The sequence below is a fragment of the Martes martes genome (assembly GCF_963455335.1).
Source record: "Martes martes genome assembly, chromosome: 4".
NCBI lineage: Eukaryota > Metazoa > Chordata > Mammalia > Carnivora > Mustelidae > Martes > Martes martes.
The window spans coordinates 1,326,752-1,348,531 of record NC_137891.1 but is presented as its reverse complement, the minus strand read 5'-3'; the positions used below and the strand labels follow the sequence as shown (position 1 = coordinate 1,348,531).

The window sequence follows — 21,780 nt, the reverse complement described above, 5'->3', positions numbered from 1 at the left end:
TCATGCACTGTTGGTGGGAATGCAGACTGGTACAGCCACTCTGGAGAAGAGATTGGAGGCTCCCTAAAAAAATTAAATATAGAACTACCATATGATCCAGCAACTCCACGTGGGTATATACCCACAGGAAATGAAAACAGGATCTTAAAGAAATGTCTGCACCCACGGATACTGCAGCAGTATTCACAACAGCCAAGACATGGAAACAAGCCAAGTGTCCTTGGATGGATGGATGGATGGATGGATGGACGGACAGGTGGATGGGTGGATGGTGGGTGGACAGATGGGTGGATGGATGGATGGTGGATGGATGGATGGTGGATGGGTGGACGGACAGACGGATGGGTGGATAGTGGGCGGACGGATGGGTGGGTGGACAAATGGGTGGATGGACGGATGGATGGGTGGGTGGATGGATGGGTGGACGGATGGGTGGGTGGACGTGTGGATGGATGGGGAAGAGGTGGTGTATATACACAACAGAATATTACTCAGCCATAAAAAGAGGAAATCGTGCCATTTGCAACAGCATGGACGAACCTAAAAGATATTATGCTAATTGAAGTAGGTCAGACAAAGGAAGACAAACACTGTGACTCCTCTTGTAAATGGAAAATAAAAACCAAGTTCACAGATACAGAGAACAGACTGATGGTCACTGGAGGCAAGGGGCACACAGGAAGGGAGAAATGGCTGCACTGTTTCTGTTGGGGGGTTTTTTTTTGGCTTAAATGAATTGTCCTTTTTATTAGGGTTTTTTTGGGTTTTTTTGTTGTTTTTTGTTTTTTTACTTATGAGAGAGAGAGAGAGAGAGAGAGAGAATGAGAGAGAGCATGAGAAGGGGGAGGGTCAAAGGGAGAAGCAGACTCCCCGCTGAGCAGGGAGCCTGATGTGGGACTGAACCCAGGACCCAGGGATCGTGACCTGAGCTGAAGGCAGACGCTCAACCAAACAGGCGCCCCTGTTTACCTTTTTCTTTTTTTAAAAAAAGGGGGTGACGTCCTGGATGAGGGTCGTAGCAGTGGGAAGAAAGGGCTGGGGAGGTTCTGGAACCTCTATAAGGTCTGAGGAGAGGAATGGGGACCACTCGAGCTCGGAGTTACTGCGGTGACGGAGGCTTTTATACTTCCAGCAAAGATGCTCGCTGCCGCAGGAGAGTCCGTGAGCTCACTCCAGCGGACGCCGCGAGGAGGGCAGAGCGCAGCACGGGTGGTGGGGGCTGACCCGCGGCCTCTCTGAGCGTCAGCTCCCCCAGACCGGCCGGCCGGACCACCTGACCGTGGGGCATCCAGACCGCTCTCCAGCCTCTTGGCCAGCTCCCCCCGGCTCCCCCAGCCTCCTGAGCACGTCTCCCGCCCCCACCACACAACAGCCGCGGAGACGGAGCGCGGCTGAGGTCCCCCTCGCAGCCTCAGCTTCTCACTGCAGCCGCCTTCAGGCCACGACGTGCTCCAGTCCGCACCCCCGTCCCCGCTGCTGGTGTCCAGGAGCCGCATTCTGTCTTCCACGTCAGACGGGCAACGGGCGAAGTTGTACCAAGGTTTGGGGGAGGCACAGGTGAAGGGTGTGAGCACCCAGTCATCACGCTGAGGAGCTACCGGAGGCTCCCGGAGCCCGAGGCCAAGCCCGGCCCTGGAGTGCAGGGAAATGCAGCCCCGAGCCCGCGCACGGGGTGAACACGGCGTTGGGAAGCCCAAGCCCTCCGGGAGCCTCAGCGTGTGACCTTGTTTAGAAACAGAGTCTTTGCAAGTGTGATTACCATGGGGTTTGCAGTGAGACAGACCATCCTGGACCAGGGCGGGTCCTAGACCCAACGGGAGCATCCTTGTCAGAGACAGAAGAGGGCCCACAGAGACACGGGGAAGAGACCAGGTAGCGACGAAGCAGAGGCAGAGGCACGCGGCCACCAGCCAGGGACACCAGGAGCCCCAGGAGCTGGAAGAGGCAGGAGGCAGCCTCCCCCAGAGCCTCCAAGGGAGCATAGTCCCCTGACACCCTGGTTTCAGTGTCTGGTCCCCAGACGGTGGGGGTGGTGCTTTGTTACAACAGCCCAGGACACTGACTGCGACCCCACGGCTGCGGCTCACACACTGGGGTCTCCAGAGCCTATCCTGAGGCCAGCGGCCCTCCACACCCTTCCCACACCTCCAGCTCTGCCCCTGGCTTCTGCGGGTCCAAGACCCCTCAAAACCCCGTTCTCCTTCCCAGGGAAACCTCCTTTGGGGGCACCTGGGTGGCTCTGTTGGTTAAGCATCCGATTCTTGATTTCGGCTCAGGTCATGATCTCATGGTCGAGAAATCAGGCCCCACATCGGGCTCTGAGCTGGGCGTGGAGCCTGCTTGAGATTCTCTCTCTCCCTCTCCTGCGGCCCCTCCCGCCCTGCCTCCCGCTCTCCCTCCGAAAGAAAGGAAGGAAGAAAGAGACAAGACAAGAAAGAAGGAAGGAAGGAAAGAATTCCTTCACTCTCCAAGGTTTACAGGCCCCCTGAGCAAAAGTCAGGCTCTCCATTTGCTGGGATGGATAGGCCTCCCGGCCCCTGGGGACAGCATTCACAGCATAAATGGAAGCCTGTTCCCCCAGGACAATGACTCCCATCCGTGTGCAGGGACAGAGGAGGCGCCGGGAGGCCCCCCACTCACTGGTCCAGAGCAGACAGGGACGTGTTCGAAATGCAAGGTACGTGGCATAGACACGATTGCTGGAGTTTGCTCTGTTTTGTTTCACGCTGGGCATCTCTGATACTTCAGGGACATAAAACCAAATTTTACTCACAGTCTTTGTTCTGTGACACCCACTCCCCGTTGGTCCTCACACCGCCCTGACTTCTTTCTTTCCTTTTAATAATATAACAACATCCCGTGAGCTCACCAGCCAACAGAAGGACTAACACTTTGACACAAGCTTCCTGTCCCCTTGAAACCCTTCTCAGTACCCTCTGTGCCCCTACACACCCCTGCCTCCCTGTCCTGGGGAGGGACACTGCATTCTGGAATCTTGAGTTGATTGTTCTCATTCTCCCGAGATGGACGATTGCTAGAGATGGATGGATGGATGGACGGACGGAGGAGTGGACGGACAGAAGGAGGGATGGATGGATGGATGGATGGATGGAGACAGGTGGGTGGGTGGACGGGTGGTTGGAGGGATAGACGGGTGGACAGACAGACAGATGGATGTAAGATGACAGATATATAAATAGATGTCATAGAGCTTTATCATCTATGAAGCTATAATTGCCACCAAACTTACATAAAACAACAGTGTAAAGTACTTCGTGTATGAACACCAGCTTTGTGTAATTTGCTGGGACTCGCCCACTCGATTCCATGCTGCTAGCCTTGTCCCATACCGCCGCGTGACTAGCTCGCTCCCGGCACCTGCTGCGGAGCGATCCAGCACGTGGCTGCCTCACCCTCATGACCCCAGGTCCCCTCGATGGTCACTTTGGCTACTTTCAGACAGCCGTTCCCATGAACAATGCAGCCACACATCCTGGCACACGTGTCCCGGGCACACACGTGACGTGTTCCACTGAGGGATGTGCCGGGAAGAGATCGCTTGACCGTGGGGAACAGAACGCTCAGAGAACGCGCCCCCCGGGCACCTCCGACGTGCAGGTGCGAGAGAACCTGGCATTCCGCGTGGCCTCATCACACTTGTGAACGTTGGCTCACTGGGGCTACGACGGACTGTTGGTGACTGGCATCTCCCTGGTAACTAGGGAAGCCGGGCGTGTCTCTGCGGGGTGTGTGCTGTGGGACTGGCCTGTGCGTGTCCCGCGCACCTTAGCGAGGGCGCTCCCTGGCTCCGCGGTGGGGAGAAGTGAGGGCTTGGCTTGAGCGGGAGAGCTCAGTGAGGAAACCCAAAGGTTCGGAGGCTTGGTAACCATGGGGACCGCTGCATGGGACAGTGGGGGACACTCACAAAGAATGAAAGGATTTCTGATCGGCTCATCTTTACGTCTTCCCGGCTGTGCCCATCAGGTCGACCAGCTCTCCCCTGCCAGGCCTCCCCGGGATCAAGACCCCAGACCCTGTCGCCTCAGGAAGACAGAACCTTGCCTTTCTGAACACCCGTGTGTCTCCTTGCCCGACGGGGCCCACATGTTGCTTAGTCCCCGAGTGAGGGGACGGAGTGCTCTGGCGGGGTTGGGGCAGGGGACCCTGCTTTCCCTTCAGAACAGGGAGACTTGGGAAGGGGGCAGCTGGAGAGAAGCGGGGCCAAGGGGCAGTGCTCGCATGGGGGCTCCAGTCCACAGGAGGGCCCCACTACCTGCGCACCGCCCCGTCAGCCCCCCCGTCAGCCCTCCCAGTGGGCCGGGACTCGTGACTGGCCGCCGCCGCTCTCCGCCCTCGCTCGCCCGCCTTTCAGTCCACTCTCGTTCACCAGCAAAACTGCCACCGGCCTGCGGGGGAGGGGGCTGGCCTGCGAGGCGGGTTCTGGGGGGTCTCTGTCCAGGGACGGCCCGGGGTCCCGGCTCCAAATGAGCATCTTCCCAGCAAGCAGCCCCCTGGGAGGGTGGACGGGGGGGAGGACGGATGGAGCCTGACACAGACACCCTGCCCACCTCAACCCCTCACACCCCCCCCCCAACGGGTGCTCCCTGGGCAAAGCAGCTCACACAGACCAAGCCCCCAGCCTCACTGCTGCCTCCAGACCCTCCCACGCGGGCACTGGAGCTCCTGGCTGGACAGACACTCGACAAATTCTCCCAAACCCCTCCCTGGCCTTCACCCAGCCAACGTTCTGGGGCTGCTCCCAGCTCTCTGACCCGCACCAAGACTAGTGTGAGGTCGGGGGCACTTGGGCACCGTGAGGGGTGGGGGAGACTTGCCTTCATCCTGGGGATTCTGGAACCTTAGCGAAGGCGATATGAGACCCACCTTGTCCACAGACTCTCCCTCCACACAAAGCCCCACCCCCCTCTCTCCGGGTGTCCCACAGGCGTCCCGGCTCAGCCGTCACTCTCCCCACCACCCAGCCGTCCCCTCTCGGTGTTCTGAAGCTTTCTGCCCTAGACAGACACCACCCACCCTGTCACCTGCCCTGGCCCCCACCCTCCCCCACCTCCACGTGGTGACCCTCTGGCCCTTCGGAGAACCTGGACGGGAGCCCGCGACCCCAGCACACGGCCAGCTCGCCGCTGCACGCCGGCAGGATTTGAGAAGTGTCCGGGCCAGCCTGCTTCCCTGAAATTTGGGCTCCTCAACCTCGAACTTTCTCAGTCACTGTCCACCTGTCCCCTAATAAGCTTGCTGGCCGAAAGGCCCGCCTGTCAACCTTTCTCGCAGGTCCGGGTCAGCAACACGTGGTCTCCCCAGTGGGAACCAGACCCCTTGCCCACGTGCTGAGGGCCGTGGCCTGCACAACCTCGCCTGGTCTGCTCAGGCTTTCTAAGTGCCAGCTCAGGGGTGAGTCAGGATACGCCCACACCCCCGACTGCAGCCCGCCCCGCACCCCCCACTCAGGGTCACTTTGTGGTAAAGGTTCTTTGGGATTTCAGTGTCAGGCAGCACAGACCCAGGCATCGACCACTGACAGAGAGAAAGAAGAGAGAATGACTCCTTAAAATGTAAACAGCGTGGCAGCACCGCCCCCAAGTGCAACGCCCAGTCAAGGAGGAGAACGCTCTGTTGTCTCGCACATCCCTGCGGGGACTGGGACAGGCACAGCCCCTAAGGCTGGTGAGACAGCCAGACCCACCAAAGGGACAGGCCGCGGGCCCTGGGGCTCAGCAGGACCCACGCAGGGGGTCCGACCCCCAGACACACCTGCCGGCGGACACACGAGCATGAAGCCTGGGGCAGACCCTGAGAACATCCCTGGACAAGTGGGGACGGGGAGGATACGGCGTCCCCGCATTGCCCTGTTCCTGCGCAAAGACACCCGGAATGCACAGGGGCCCCAGCAGGCCGCGGTGGGCGCTGGGACAGGAGACCCGCTTCTCGCCTCCCTAACGGGCACGCACGTGGGCTCTACTCAAAACCTGAAGTTAAAAGAAAACGGAGGAGCCTCTCAGCCACTTCGCAGGACGGGGTCCCTGCTCCCCTGCCCCAGCAGCCCTCTCAAGGGCAGGTAAGGAAGCGTCACTGCCCCGAGGCCGCGGGGGAAGGCCTGGCGCTCCTGGTACCCTCCACAGGGGTGCGACCCAGGACCCAGGCCGCCGCACCTGTCTGCCCGCTGCTCTGTACCTGGGACCTAAAGCCCGGCACTTAGCTCCCCAAAAGTGGACAATGAACCCACGAGCACCTAAAGCCGTGAGCTCGCTCTTCCCAGGTGCCCCGGTGGGACCCTCTGCTGGCCGGGCTGTGGGTGGGGCAGACTCCGGAGCCAAACCCGGGCACTTTGCTGGGGTGTGGGTGCGGGGCCCCGCCCGTGCCTTCAAGGCCTCGTCGGCCGAGGTCTCATGGCCACCTGGGACCTTGCGGGGAGGACCGACTTTTCCACCTGCCGCTGGGGAAGGTCCACTTTCCTGCAAAACTCAAGGACCTTCGGGTCTCTGGTGGGCAGGTGCCGGGTAGAAGCGGGAGATACCCACAGACATCTCAGGTAAACGTCCCTCCCGTAGAATGTGAAGAAGCAGGGTGCCTGGGGACTTGTCCAGCTTGGCCCCCCCACCAGCGCCGTGTGCAGGGCGGGGTGCCAGTGCTGCCCTGGGACCCCGGGAGGAGACGGAAGCAGCAAGCGTGGGGGGGGGGGTGGGAGGCCAGGGGCTGGCGGCACGGAGACGTGAGATACGGACTCGCTCAGACAAGGCCGAGGCATCCGTGGCGGGGCTGGGGGCACAGGCGGGGAGAAAGAGCACCAGGGAAGGCTCCCCAGGACGAGGAGTGCTTCAGAGGAGGCCACAAGTGGGGGGGGTTGCAGAATGGGGGAGGGATCAAGGGCAAGCCTCAGGCCCCAAGAAAGGCAGAGTGTCCGCTCTCCCACCCCCTCCTCCCCCGCTGCCATCTACCCCACCAGCCGGAACAGGGACCCTCTGCCTGCGCCCCACCCCCGGTGCCCCGAGAGCTGGGCATACCCCCACCTCACAGACAGAAGTGCGGCTCAGGGGGGACGCAGGGCTCGGTCAAGATCAAACAGCAAAGACCCGAGTCCGGGCGTGTCCTGCACACGCAGTGAGGATTTCGGGGTCTTTGGGTCTCGGGGTCTTACCTCTTCCAGGTCTGTTTCCTCGGTGTCAAGTGGGCAGAATAAGACCTCCAGCCGGGCTGAGGTCCCCAGTGCCCCCCCCTGCAGTTTCCCTGGGCCCACACTAGAGGCCCCCAGATGGGGCGCCCGTCTCCTTCGCGAGGCTGCCAAAATCCCGGGCTCACCTCCGATGAGGACACCTGAGGACTAGAGACCCGTCTCGGTCCTGGACCCGAAACACAGGGGAGAAGAACGTGGCGCCGGGACCCTGGGGCTTACCTGTCGCGAACACCCAGGCGCCTCCCCTCCAGGATGCCGAGCAATGGAGCCCACTTAGTAGCACTGATTTAGGGAGCGGACACGTCCTCGTATCAGCAAAGGGTGAAAGGCTGTTTCTCTTAAACTCATCACCGTTCCTCCTAAAAAATCTAATTGAATTATGAATAAAGAGCACGAGCCGCACAGAGTCTGATTTCAAGTCCAGAGGCAAATGCCGACCCAAGGTGCTGCAGGGAGGACGGACGGTGAACCCAGCCTGCCCGGCCAGTGTCATCACTCGGCCACGACGCAGGCCCCGCCCGCGCGGCGGAGGCACAAAGGGCGTGAGCGCGAACTGCGGGGAAGGCAGAGTCGCGTCTCCGCTTGGCCACAGCCTGTGGCGCGCCTTGAAAATCCAGGAGACGACAGGGATCATGGACCACTCAGAGCTCGGGGGGAGAACAAGTAGCTTTTCCCTGCGTGGGTGCAGCGCCGACGGTGGCCCCCCTCGTCACCTCCACTCTGTCTGCGCCTTGTGGCCGCCCCTACGATCCTGGAATTCACGCCCGCACTCAGCAGCCTCCCAGCCCCTAAGGCGTCTCTCTGTAACCTTGGCCTTGCTGGGAGTTGTGTCCAGACCACACCATGGAAGAGGGCTGCAGGGAGGCGGGCAAGGAGCGCCTGCCCGCCTGGGACAGCCCCCCTCCCCCGCCAGCAGAGCCCCCCCATCCCCGAAAGCCCTCCACGTATGAGCACAGCCCCCAAGCCCAGGCGAGAAGAACAGAACTTTAACCTTTCTGTCTCCATTCTTCTCTCCAGACCCTTCTCTCCAGACGGCAGAAGCCTGATGTCTTGGTCTCTTCCCTCCCAGGGCTGCGTGCAGTGAGGGACGGCTGGTGGACCCACAGCCTCACCCCTGGCCCATCTGGTCCTCGCCCAGTGCCGGGACCCACAGGCTGTGCCCTCGCTCGGGTCACAGGGGCCTGGCCCTGACCCTGCTCCCAGGCCCACCGCAGCACCGAGGCCCGCGGCTCTCTGCAGCCCCCCGCCCAGACCTCCGTCAGTGGGTATCGCTCGGAGGTCCTGCCCCTTGGGAGCCTCTCTCTGGGACCCACCCTCCGCTCCTGCCAGCCTGCGGCCCTCTCAGCCCCAGGCATCTCCGCCGAGTTGCAGGCAGCCCCCTCTCTCCTCCCTCCGCGGCTTGAAGTGGTGTGACCGGCCCGTCTGCAGACCCACTCCCACCTTCCCGGAGAGGCCCGTGCCACCGTGGCGGGGGCTCCTGGAAACACGGAGGCCAGTGACCCACGGGCTCCCTCGGTTGTCTGCCTTACTGAGCCCCCAGACCTCCCAGCCGTCCCGCTTAAATGGAGGCCGGCTGGGGGCGGGGTGGGGGGCTTCTGGAAAGAACGGCATGAAGAAAATGGAAAACATCAGCTTACCACACGGAAAACGACCGCTTTGGTTTAAAGAAAAGGAGGAGGTCTCAACCCAAACCGCACGTCGCCCAGCTTAGCGGCGGCGGAGGTACAAGGCCACAGGGGAAACGAGCGGGACGGGGCGCGGTCGGGGCCGCGGGGCGGGAGGGGCGCCGCGCTCGCACCGGGGAGCCCTCCCACGGGCGGGGCGGCCCGGCCCCAGCGGCAGGCCCAGACGGTGACGGCCGCTCCGGAGCATCATTCCGGAACCGGACAAGCGGACTCCAGCGCTCCCCTGTAAGAACAAGTCGCAAGAAGTGACAATCGTCTCGTCAAAAGAGGAGCAAGGAGGGGACTCGCCTCACCAGCCAGGAGCAAGGCGCCCCGTGGGGCCCACGCACCGCGGCCAGAACATCCCGGCTCGTGCTATGACGCGGGCGGCACCGGGAGTCCCCGGGGAAAGACGGGCGCGTTCAAGGTCGGCGCTGAGAAACTCCGGCCGCGTATGTCGGAGAAGTCCCGACTCCCGCCAAGTGGTGCGCACACCCCGGGACCTTCCGGGGCCAGAGGAAAGAAGCCCAATCCGGAGCAAAGAGCGGAGTTGGAAGACCGTTTTCCTCAGACGAGCGCCGAGGAGGCTCTCCTCAGATCTGAAAGCCGGAAACGACAAAGATCGATTAGACTCAGCCACACGGAACCTGAGGACGTGCCTGCGTGTGCAGGAAAACGCCCCAAAATGAAGATCCTTGGAAAACACAGACCGCGGGCAGACGGTACCCCACTCACAAAAGGGTCTCACACTTCAGTCAGAAAAGACAAAAGCCACGGCGGAAAAGCGGACCAAGGCAATTACGAGGAAACACTCACAAGTCAGGACAAACGTTCCATCTCACTAACAAGCTCTCCAGGGGAAATCTGGATGAGATTCTAGTCTTCATCGCCCAGGCGGGCACGGAAGCTCCTGGGGGATGGCAGGGGGAAGGGTGGGAGGAGCCCCCCTTCGGGGAGATCGGCTCCTTCCAAGGAGACGTTTTCCTGGCTCAGCCACACGCTCCCGGAGTCCCCGGAGATGGAGAGTCACTCGACCCCATGAGGACACGAGGCCGAGGGCGCTCACGGCCTGGCTGATCAGAGACAGAGAGCAGCCCCTCTGCCCGCAGGGGAGGGGTGGTTAAAAAAGGCGGTGGGCTCATTCGGAGGGACACTAAGCAGACCCCGAAAACAAAAGGTCTGCGTAGACCCTGAAGGACGACCTTGGTGGAGTCTTTAGAAAAATAATCAAGGGGCACATGAGTTTACCAGCACCTGCCCCGCTGGCCCCAGCATGCCGCATGGACGGTGGGGTTTGACCCTGCAAGGACAGCTCACCCTGGGGGACAGGGCTCGCTCGCCCTCAGGTGTGGGGACCCAGACTTAGACGGGGCCGCTGGAAGCGGAGAGCAAAGAAGTCCGAGCGGGCTCTCCGGGCCACGCTGCCCCTGAGCCCCCATCTGCCCGGAATCGCACCACTCTCTCAAAGAGCTGGAAGGAGCTCCCCAGTTTCTGTGTTTTAAATACTTCCCTCAGATAATAAAGTCAGCACACAAAGATTGACCTGAAAGTGGGCTTGAACTGAGTGCCCACGGGGTGACCCTCATCCTCCGGGAACCTCCAGGGCCCCCACGGCGTCCTGTCCTCGCTGGCACCAGCGTTCGGCCTCTGGGTCCTCAAGGCGCTCTTTGCACTTGCCCTACGTGACAGTGCCCGGTCCCTACACACCCCAGACACCAGGCCACCGCGGCGGGCAGCACACGGTGCGGAGGTTTGGACGCGGTGGGAACCAGGTGCATCAGAGAGCAAAGTTACAACAGAGCAGGAGACACGTCCCTGGCCGGTCCCACCAGCAGGAAGTGGACACGGTCTCCAGCGCCCCCCTCCCATCTGGCTCACCCCAGACTTCCAGATTCCTCTCCCTCACTCACACGCAGGAGCCCCGGGAGTGACCACGGCCTGGGTCAGCCACGAAGGATGAGCAAGAACCGACTGAAGACCGGACCCCAGCGGGGCCCGCAGTGGCTGCTGACCTCACACGGCGAGCCCAGGCCCCAGGGTGACCCACGGGGCCACAAGTGTGGGAGACTGGGCTGAACCCAGGGGTGCAGAGAATCACGGCTACAGCAGGTCCCTAAGAATCACCTGTCGGTGCCCCCTGCCTCCTCCCTCCCGAAGCCCCCGTCCCTCTGCGCCACTCCACACGGGCTGCCTCAGCCCCCACTCAGAGGCTGGCCTTCACGACCCTGCCCGAGGAGGTGCCCTTGGTGGGGGCAGGGGTGTCTGGCTAAGAGGCAGAGTCCGGGCACAAGCGCGCTCCCAACAGCGCTCTGGGGAGCGGGCCCCCGAGTCTGATCGCCCCAAGAGAGCAATCGAGAGAAAGACCGAGAGCAGCGGACACGCAGGGCGTGTGTGCCCCTGTGTCCCTGTGTGTGTGAGATGCTGAGGGCCAGGGATAGTGTGCACGTGGACGTGTGTGTGGGGGGGCTGGGGCACACCAGTCCAGGCGCTGGTGGGACAGCACTGTTTCGGCGTGCACACCTGTGGACGTCTGCAGGGCGCGCGTGCACGCGGGTGTGGATGCAGGCACGGGTGTACATGTCTAGCGTGCCCGTCTGCATGTCTGGCTGTCCACGTGCACGTACGCACACTGACAAGGCCTTACCCTCGTGTCCCCGCCCCAAGAGTCTGCCTACTCTAACCTCCCCTCCCATCCGCTACCAGGCCCCAGGCTCCCCAGGGGCTCCCGTGCACCACAGACCCCCAGTCCCAATGCCCCACGCCTCTCCGCCCTCGGCCTGCACATCCTCGGAACCCCTCACTGCTCTGCCGGCCTCATCCCGACACCCAGGCTCAGACCCAGGCCTCTGGACCACAAGTGAGTTTATTTCTCCGTGGAAAATGCCCTCGTAGCCAGGCTGTTGGGCTGGGCCTGGCTCTGCCTGGCTTCCCCTAGGAGACCTGGGGGTCCCAGCCCCCGGCCCACGCCCCCCGACCCGGGGCCTCCTGCAGACACCGGGTTTCCTGGACCATCCTGCTGGCTGGGCTCAGCTGGTGGAGAGAGGGAGGTGCAGGGAGGGGTGAGGCCAGGCTCTGGGGAGGAAGCTGGGAGGCCTGCAGCGGCGAGAGGAGCTCAGGGCTCAGCCCCCAGGACAGCGGGCCCCAGGCTGAGCAGGAGCCCCCCGGCCAGGGCCCAGGGGCTGCCCCCCGCCCCCGGCCCCCCGTTGCACAGGTCTCCCCCACAACAGTCCACGTCCACTTTTAAGATCCCAGAGTTAATGAAGCCCATCAGATAGTCTGAGAAGAAGTGTCGCTTCACGAAGTCACAAGACGAGGCGCACATCTTGTTGACAGAGTGGTCTTTCCGGCCTGGGGGAGAGGTAGGGAGCCTGGGACGGGAGCCACACCCCACCCTCTCCGCCTCACACCCGGGGCCCGGATCGCCACCTCAGCCAGCAGAGCTGAGTCCTCCCACCCGCCCACACTGTCTCCAGATATGGAGAGGGCCACACAGGGCCCAGGGCTGGAGAGGCACCTGCCGGGCCTCACACTGGGCAGCATCCTGCCCACAGCCCCGTGCCCTCAGCCAAGGACAGAGGGGCTCAGATGACACCAACTGCTCCCCGCCCAAGCCCTGGGCCTGACTCACTGCTACTGGGGTCGGTGATCCGCACACTTGCACACACTGTGTCCGACGGCTGACACTGCTTTGGGGTGCAGTGGCTCGAGTTGGTGGTCAGGGTGCAGTCCTGGCACCACAGGCCGTGAGCTGGGCAGGGCACAGGGACGCGGATGACCGGAGGAGCTGGGGGGGGTCAAGCCCACCATCCTTCTACCCCCACCCGCCCGCCGCGGGCGCTGCTGGGAGAACCAGGCCGCGGTAGGAGGCCGAGCACCCCCTGCCAGGAGCGAGCAGACCAGGCTGGCACCTGGAGGTCAGGCCCTGGGAGAACCCCTGTGCCTTCCTGGCAATTGGAGGGGGTCCCCACACTGGAACTCTGGCGGCCCTGGGCACCCTCTGTGACCCCGTTTGCAGGTGTGCCCACACTGCGGCCACACAACTCCCGACCCTCTGGGGCTCTCCTGCACACTCCTACCCCATTCCCACACCTCCCCTCAGGCTTCAGTTGGGTCCAAGGAAGGAAGGACCACACAGACTTGATGCGAGGGCAGGTGGGGCTCTGGGGGGTTGATGGGGAGCGAGAACTCCGCCCCCTGCACCGGGCCAGGGGCGTCTGGGCGGGACTAGCTGCAGCGGGCTGCCCGGTGGGGATGGGGGGGCGGAAACCGCTCGGTGCCCTCAGAAGCCGGGAGGGCCCCACGTGGCTGGGGCTGGAGCCGGGGCTGGAGCCGGGGCTGGAGCTGGAGCTGGGGCTGGGGCTGGGGCACCAGGAGCGAAGGCGACAGGCGCGAGGGCCCGGAGAGGGCGTGGATGTGACGGGCACCGTCGGAGGATGGCGGCCCCGCAGCCCGGCTCTCTCCGGAGCCGCCTCGGGCTCTTCCGGCGACCTGGCCCAGCCCCGCGGGCCGCCCCCAGACTCACCGGGCGCAGAGCACAGCAGGACGGCGAGCAGCACCAGGCCGAGACTGTTCATGGCTGCAGGCAGCATGCCCCGGGCGGGCCTCGGGAAGGCGCGGGGGTTGTGGGCGGAGGTCCTCCGGGGCGCGGGCCTGGCAAGGAGAAGCCTCGGTCAGGAGCCCCAGCCTCCTGCCGAACCCGAAGCCCGCTCCCCTTTTCCGGCACGGGAGCGCAACCTCGCCCCCCCCCCCCCGCCTCGGAATCACCGGCCCGGGATGGGGGGCCGGGGGAGGGGGTCGTTCGCGAGCTCGAAAAGCCCCACCCCCAGCCCATCCCCCCAGAGCGTCCACCATCACAGCATCCCCTCCGGGGAGAATAGGTCCGCCGTCTCGGGCAGGGTGACAGCTCGAAACGCCCCAACCCGCTCCTGGCACCTGAGGGGTGGGGGGTTGGGGGGGAGCGCGTCTTCTCCTCCCTGGGGAGCGGTAGGTGCGTCCGGAGAGAAAAGGGCAACACAAGGTGCGAGCAGGCGGTACCTGCCGATGGGGGAGGGGCGCGCGCCACGTCCCCACCCCCACCCCTGGGCTGGGGGCCCGGGAACCCCGCGCCGAGCCCCCTCCCGCCGCCTCCTGCGCGCGCCCGGGTGCTCACCGCAGGTCGGGGCGTGGAGCGCGGGCCTCGGGTCGGGGCGCACTCACATCCCTGGGGGGTCGGCGCTCCGGCGCTCCGGGAGGCACGGGGAGTGGTGCCCTTCGGTCTCCCTGCGGACCAGAGCCCGGGCGCAGCCTTGTCTTTCGGGGAACGCAGCCGCAGACGCGGACCCCGCGCGAGGGGCGGAGCGGAGCCGGGGCGGGGGCGCGCGGGGGGCGGGGGCGGCGGGAGAAGCGCGGGCGGGGCGCCCGGGGCTCCGGGCCGCGGCGGGTCGCGCCCCTCGACAGCCGGCGCCGGGCCCGCGCGTCCGCCCCCTCCGCTGCCGGCTCCCGCCGCGGCCGCTCCGCGCGGCCCTCCCCGGGCGTGGACAAGATCCCTTCCTCCGCGGCCTGGCCGAGATCCCCTCGGAATTTCTCGAAAAATTTTACTGCGAAAGGAAGCGAGCGAAGCGCACAAAGACGCAGAGAGGGGAGGAGGTAACAACCAAGGTGATCCGCGCAGGACCCGTCCGCAGGCTCCCGCACCCGGAGCGCTCCCCTCCCCAGCCCCGCCGTCCCGGCTCCGGTGCTCCGAGGCTGCGCTCCCCCCATCCGCCGCGACCCGAAGCACCCGCGACGGCCCCGCCAGCCACCACTGCCCCCAGGCCTGCGGCTCCAACCACGCCCGCCCCCCGCCCGAGGGCGGAGCCCCGAGCGCTGGTCGCGGCGTTCAAGGCCCTCGGCCGCCCGCTCGGCCAGTTTCTCAGCTTTGTCCCTCGCCTTCCGGCCCCACGAAGCTTCTGAGTGTCGTGCCTTCGCACTTGCGGTCTGTCTCCGTGCCCGGAATCATCTCTGCTGAGCACGTGCTGGGGGCCCTTCCTCTTTGCCCGCCTTCATTTGGCCAACAAATAGTCACCGAGTGCCCCTGTTGGCGGGTCGCCGCCCCGGGCCTGGCACCACAAAGGAGAAGATTCACCCAGTCTCGCGTAGGACAAAGGATCATCACTGATACGCCCTCGTGAGATGATCCAGTCACCGTGGGCGCCGACCGGGCGCTTCCTATGTGCTCTGCTCCCGGCACCTGCGTCATGAGAACCTCACCCCACCCGCGGGGAAGGACTCTCCACATCCCCACCTTATAATGAGGAAGCCCCAGCACAGAGACCTTGAGCTCCCTGCCCAAGGTCACACGGTGACAGGTGACGCAGTCAATGCTGGAACCCAAGCAGTGTGGCGGCAGAGGCTATACCTGCGTGCTCAGGGCTCTGGAGGCCTTGAAGGCAAAGCAGACAGACAAGCAAAGCCAGCCCCGGTCCTGGGGCTCCCACAGAGTCCATTCAAATAGGAGCTCAAAGTCAAACCTCAGCAAACATCCAAAGAACACGGCCCCGAAATGACACAACAGAAACCATGAAGAGGAACCGATTTAAATCTCCACAAACTTTCTAAACTGGAAGTGGTAGCTATAGGATATAAAATTAACCTGTCTTGTGGGCTTAAGATATATTTAAAGGAAAGAAAACTGACCCGGCTTGGCTTGAAAAACGGGAGACCCTCTGGAAATGAAACGCTCTCCGCAGAAATTAGAAGGTCATGAGAAACGTTGAAAGACGTGCGCCGAACGTACGTAAAAGTCGTCTTAAAACACGTGGCACGGGTTCACTTCGGTGAGACGTCCAGAATGGGAAAGCCAAAAAGGAGGGAACGGAGATTCATGGGTGCCTCGGCCTGGGAGGAAGAAGGAATGAGGAGTTTCTGCTAAGGTCAAGGGGTTTCCTTGTAAGTGATGAAATGTTTTTTAAAAAGATAGTGATGGGGACACCTAGGGGGCTCAGTGGGTTAAGCCTCTGCCTTTGGCTCAGGTCATGGTCTCAGGGTCCTGGGATCGAGCCCCGCATCGGGCTCTCTGCTCAGCGGGGATCCTGCTTCCTCTTCTCCCTCTGCCTGCCTCTCTGCTTACTTATGATCTCTGTCTGTCAAGTAAATAAATAAAATCTTAAAAAAAAAAAAACTTAGTGATGATAATTGCACAACACTGTGAATGTGCTTGAACCCACTGGATTAGAAACTTTAAAAGGGTGAACTTCACAGTACGGGAGTTACATCTCCGTCAAGCTGTTGACACAACTGAAGAAGGAGTTTATGAACTGGAATTTGAGTCTCCAGAAATGATCGAGAATGTGTGCAAGGGGTAAGGAGATAGAAGATGGAAGGAGAGGTTGGGGCACACAACAGGTTGTGTGCTGAGCACGGAGGGAAGTCGCGTGGGCGCTGTCCTGAGAGGGGCAGGGGGAGCCTGCTGGAGATGCTCTCTCTCCCGCTCCCCCTCCTGCTCACACTCTCTCTTTAAAAAAAAGCTGATGAGGGACGCCTGGGTGGCTCAGTTGGTTGAGCGGCTGCCTTCGGCTCAGGTCATGATCCCAGCGTCCTGGGATCGAGTCCCGCATCGGGCTCCTTGCTCAGCGGGGAGCCTCCTTCTCCCTCTGCCTCTGCCTGCCACTCTGTCTGCCTGTGTTCACTCCCTCTGACAAATAAATAAAATAAAATCTTTAAAAAAAAAAGCTGATGAAAGATAAGCGTTTACAGGGAAACACAACGTGTACTAAATGGAATCAACAAACAGAAAATCCATGCCTCGTGCAGCATGACAAAGCCGCGGACCGCCTAAGACGAAAGAAGACGCTCCAGTCGCCGGCCAGAACGGGACCTGAGCTCCGCGCGCGCCGAGGCGGGGACTGAGGGTCCGGGAAACGTGCTCAGAGGAGAGGAACGGTCAGCTAAGAACTTCACACACAGTTTCCCAAAATTCAGTGCAAAATAAAATTTTCAGATCATTAAAACTTTAGACAAATATATTTTTTCCGATAAAATTTTGGAGACGTTGAGAGAGGTTAGGACTAGCAGGCACTTTTTTTTTTTTAAGATTTTATTTATTTATTTATTTGACAGACAGATCACAAGCAGGCAGAGAGAGAGGAGGAAGCAGGCTCCGCGCGGAACAGAGAGCCCGATGCGGGGCTCGATCCCAGGACCCTGAGATCATGACCTGAGCCAAAGGCAGAGGCTTTAACCCACTGAGCCACCCAGGCAGCCTGTAGGCACTTTCAAAAAGGTGTACTTCAGGAGGGAAGGGCTGGACACGAGAAGGGACTGTGGGAAGAGCCTGGCTTTCGAGGAGAGGGAAACCGCAGTTAGCATTACTGTCCAGGATGGTGGGACTGTGGGACCCGTGAGGTGTGAGCTGCCGATGTGGAATGGGGGGTGACTGAGTCAGAGGGTCCCCGGCCCTCACACCGTGTGAGAGGAGCCCCGCTCACCATGAACTTGAGACTGTGTTCAGGCGTTAAGGGTGCAGGGAAGGTTTCGACGTCACCGGCAGAAGGGAGCAGCACTCGTGTGGGAATCCCCCCTGAGCAAAGGCTGGGACGGGAAGACGGCCCATGTGTCTGGCACCCAGTGATGGTGGGGGGCGGGCTGGAGGGAGGCGAAATCAGAAAAGGGGGAAATACCAGAGCCTCCGTGGCTTTGAAGTCATCTTACAGATCACGGACTGTGTCGCAAGCACTTCCATGTACTACTCGGGAAGTCCCAGAACACCCACCCAGGAGCGGGATGGTTAATTTTGTGGGTCAGCCTGGCTGGTTCAGAGTGCCGGATACTAAATCAGATATTGTTCTGGGCGTTCCTGGGACGCTGCCTCTAGAGAAATTAACATTTATATCCGTAGACTCCGAGCGAAGCAAGTTGCGCTCCATGGCGTAGGTGGGCCTCACCCAATCAGTTGAAGACCTGAAAGGAAGGAAACACTGACTTACCCGGAGCAAGAAGGAATTCTGCTGGCAGCCGGCCTTGAACTCGAACTGGAGCCCCGGCTCTCACTGACCCTCCTGCCAGACTCCGAATCACATGAGCCAGTTCCTTAATCTGAATCTGTCTGTATAAACACACACATCCCACTGGCTCTGCTTCTCAGAGAACCTTGCCCGCCAGGGGGACTGACTGACACCGGAGAGTCAGGGCTGGCGGGGCTCAAAGCTCGCCAGAGGCTCTGTCCCCTCCCCCGGGCCTCCCAGCCTTCCAATCAATATCAAAAGCAGACACACAGGGGAGAGGGAGCTGGGATGGCTCCAAGCTCCGCGGTCAGCCAGAGCAGGGCTGGAAAGGGCTAAAGCAGGGCACGCACACCATCCTCTGACGTTTCAGGCGATCTCAAGTCCCCGCGGGTCTCAGGGGAGGGTCTGGAGTGGAGACATCCATGCGGTCCTGGTCAGCGCAAAGGGACAGACGGCATCACCAGGTGAGAAGGTGGAGAGCGTGAGGCCGCAAGCAGCTGCACTCCGAGTCCGGCACAGCCTCCCGGCGTCCCTCGGGAGCGCCTCACCGCCCCACTGCGCGTCGCTGTTGCCCGCCCCAGCCGCTCTGAGTCCAGGAGCTGTCTGTCCGCCTGTCCTCCTCTCAAGGCCACTGGGCCCACTTCGGCTCAGGTGCTGCAGGCTTTCACGCAGAGGGCCCTTCCCCTCTCCGGTCCCGCTGCCCTCCGGAGCCACCCCTCCCTAACCTACCCCTGCCGCTTCTAAGGCTCCCAGAGCCACCTGTGCCCAAGCTGTGCCCATAGGACTCCCTGGCAAAGCCCCAGCGTTCTCCCAGCTCTGGGAGACCCCCCCTCTGCCCCACCCCACACCTCCTGATTCCTCTCAGCTGAAATCCCCTCCCAAGACCCCCCACGCCTGCCCAGGTCGGAGTCTGGGTCGAGTACAGGGGTGGCTATCCACGTCTCACGTGGGACAGTCCACTCCTTCCAGACTGGCATCCTGGGGCATTTCTGCCGCCAGCCTTCAGCACCCACACTGCTCCTACCTGCTGCCCTCCTCTCCACCCACCCTGTGCAACGGTCCAGGTGATCCCAGGAAGGTCCCTGCCGAGGAAGTTGCACCAGGTCAAGCCACAGCCTCAGAGGCACTGTCCTCCCTGCGCTTTCCTTCCTCTCACTCAGCCTTTCCTTGCTCGCTCCCAGCCCTGGAACACCCATCCCACACCTCACGCTGGGCACACGGAAACCCTCCCACCCTGCACTTTGTTTTTGTAGTAAAAAGTCCTGGACACCTCCCCCAAACGGACCCTCTGGTAGCTCTGGACCTGAAGCCAAGGTCTGATCTTCGGCCCTCCTATCCCCTCCCCCGAAGGCACTGTCTCGGAACCATCCACCATCCCGCACCAGCACAGAGCAGCTCCGTGCCCTGGCCACCATGCCAGGGCTCCGCGGCCAACGTGCCTGCAGCTGCTTTTGCCCAAGACCAACTCTCAGCATGCAGGGTCTCCTTAAGGACCCCTGGACTTCCTGGATGCTCAGGTCTGCTCCAAAGAACCCCTTCCCATGCCAGCGTGAGAAGCCCCCGGGAGCAGCCGTGCTGAGGGAGACTCTGCAAGGAACCCTTGAGCCTGGGAGCCGCGCTCGCCCCAGGGTCCAGCAGGGGAAATAGCCCCCAGCCCAGCCAGGCTGTGGCAGGGAAGCCGGGTGCACGCTGGGCTCCTCACCCCCACCCCCCGGCTGCCTACACTTGTGCACACACTCCACACACTCGTGCACACATACGCACACTCACCCACACACATCACGTTCATACCAATGCGTTTCCACTGCCACCCCTGCGCACTTGCACACACGTACACACTCACACACTCACTGAGACCTCGGGCCCCGCGGGTCAGCCCTGTGGCTCTCAACACTGCACAGGGCTCTGTTCTGTGCTCTCGTGGGTGTTCTGCGTGTCTGCACAGCTGGCCTGGTCTGGGCAGCGCAGCACACTGGTAAGATCGGGGCTCTGAGCGTGGACAGTGTGAGTCACCCCCAAGGCGTGTGGCTCTGGGCTGTGTGACCTCCTGAGCCTCAGTCCCTCCTCTGCAGAATGGGGCAGGGCCACCCGCGGAGCGCTCACTGGGCGGCCGGCCCAGGCGCCTGGGAGTGCACCATCAGGACAGTCATATTCCCGCCACACCACGTGCCAGACACGGTTGGGCCCCTGCCCCGTGACGGCAGGCAGGCAGGACTGGACAAACAGAAAGGTGGCTCTGGAGTGATGTGAGCGGTTCTGAGAGCAATCTGGGGGCGGGGACAAGGCCTCTTTGAAGGGGACATTGAGCCAAGGCCAGGAAGATGAGGCTGCCTGGAGCTCCACGTCCCAGAGCTGGGAGCGGGGCGGAGCGTTTGGGAGAGGAGCCAAGCCACGTAAGGGGAAGGAGGAGGAGGGCAGAGCAGGAAGAGGGAAGGGGAGGAGGAGGAGAGGGAGGGGGAGGGGAAGGGGAGGGGAGGAGAGGGGGAGGGGAAGGGAGGAGGAGGGGGGAGGGAAGGGGGGGCACAGGAAGGGTTTGGAGTTTGTCCTAAAAGCCGTGGGGCCCCAGGAAGTTTCCACGCTGGGTTGTGCCCAGACCCCGTCATCCTCCTCAGAACTGACACACGCGTTTCAGATTCGCTCTGCCTTCTCCGTGGGACTGGGGGCGGGCGGTGGACAGACGTGTCTGGGTGTCTGCCGCAAGGCCAGCCTCCGTCCCCTTCTGGTCATCTGGATTCCAGGTGCCCCGCCCAGTCATGGGGTGCTTGCAGGGGGCACTTGATGGGGTCCCTGCCGACCACGGTCAGTCCACTCCAGGAATATGATTCTCAGCCAAATCTCTGTCCAGAGATGACCAAGGTCCCTGCCGGGCCTGGGGCGGGAAGCCCAGCCCCAGCATCTGGAAATGGTGGCATGGTGGGCGGGCTGGCAGAGCCCCTGAGCCGGTGCCCGCACTAGGCTGGGCTTCACAGAGCACTCCCCTTGGGCCGGGGCTGGACTTAGCCATCTTCTTCTAGCAAAGAGAGGGGGGCAGAGGGACAGAGGGGCAGGATGTCACTCTGAGACAAGGTTATAAAAAGACAGAGGCTTCGGAGGCAGGCCCCCTCCCACTCCCAGACCACACAAGGGCAGGAGTGAGGTCTGCTGAGAACCACACAAGGGAGGTTGGGTGCCGACCGTCCCCCCCAGCCCCCCCATCAGATGAGACCACAGCCCTGGACCACAGTGGACAACAACCTCCTCAGGGGCCCCAGTGAGGCCACGCCTGGAATTCTGGCCCCCAGACACCGGGAGAGCATTGTCTGAAGCCCCTAAATTTGGGGTAATTTGTTAAGCAGTAAGAGAGCGCAGGTGGGTCAAGTCTGACTTGGGCCTGCTGTGAGGGGACAGATGTCAGGTGTCCGAAGAGTGAAGTCCGAGGAGGCTGGTGCCAAGCCCTGGGGAGGCAGCTCTGGGCCCACTCCGTGGAGACGGAGAGCAGAGATGGCACTTTCCCCTCCCCTGCTTGGTGGGCTTGGTTGCCAGGGAGATGGAGATTCCTAACCCAGTTTCCAAGCCACTCTGCCTCCTCCCAAGCATGTGGGTCAGTTTTACCCTATCAGGATTTTTGCAGACAAAGAATAACAATCAGTCATGATTAGCAGAAGAAAGGGCTTTCTGTAAAGCAGTGGGAGCAGGAGTCCATGTGTGTCCTGGGCCCTTGCAGTCTGGACAGCTCCTGCACCGAGCTGCCGACCACCGGGCCTGCTCTCCGTCTTCCCAGGCTGCCCTGGCCCAGAGGCCCAGAGGCCCAGATCCTGGTGAGGGAGCACGGGGACCTCGCCCTGCCCGGGTTGGGGGGAGGGCCCTCTGCACCCAGAGCAGCTATATGGCAGCCCAAATCCCATGCTGTGCTCAGGGCCCAGGATGATTGGCGGAGGGGCCCTCCTCACCGCAGAGGCCAAGCTCAGGTGGTCAGAACCAGGGA

General features: G+C 62.3%; 1 protein-coding gene across 1 annotated transcript; it reads right to left on the bottom strand.

The window, feature by feature from the left end:
- Positions 1–11,968: 11,968 nt before the first annotated feature.
- Positions 11,969–13,499, bottom strand: LY6H (lymphocyte antigen 6 family member H; the record flags this gene model as incomplete). The annotated part of the gene is made up of 3 exons (XM_080801334.1): positions 13,379–13,499; positions 12,485–12,604; positions 11,969–12,204 (listed from the first exon to the last, which is right to left on the bottom strand). The coding sequence occupies exons 1-3, from the start codon at positions 13,443–13,445 to the stop codon at positions 11,969–11,971; spliced, it is 423 nt and encodes a 140-aa protein (XP_080657460.1). The 5' UTR covers positions 13,446–13,499.
- Between the last annotated feature and the right edge of the window lie 8,281 nt (positions 13,500–21,780).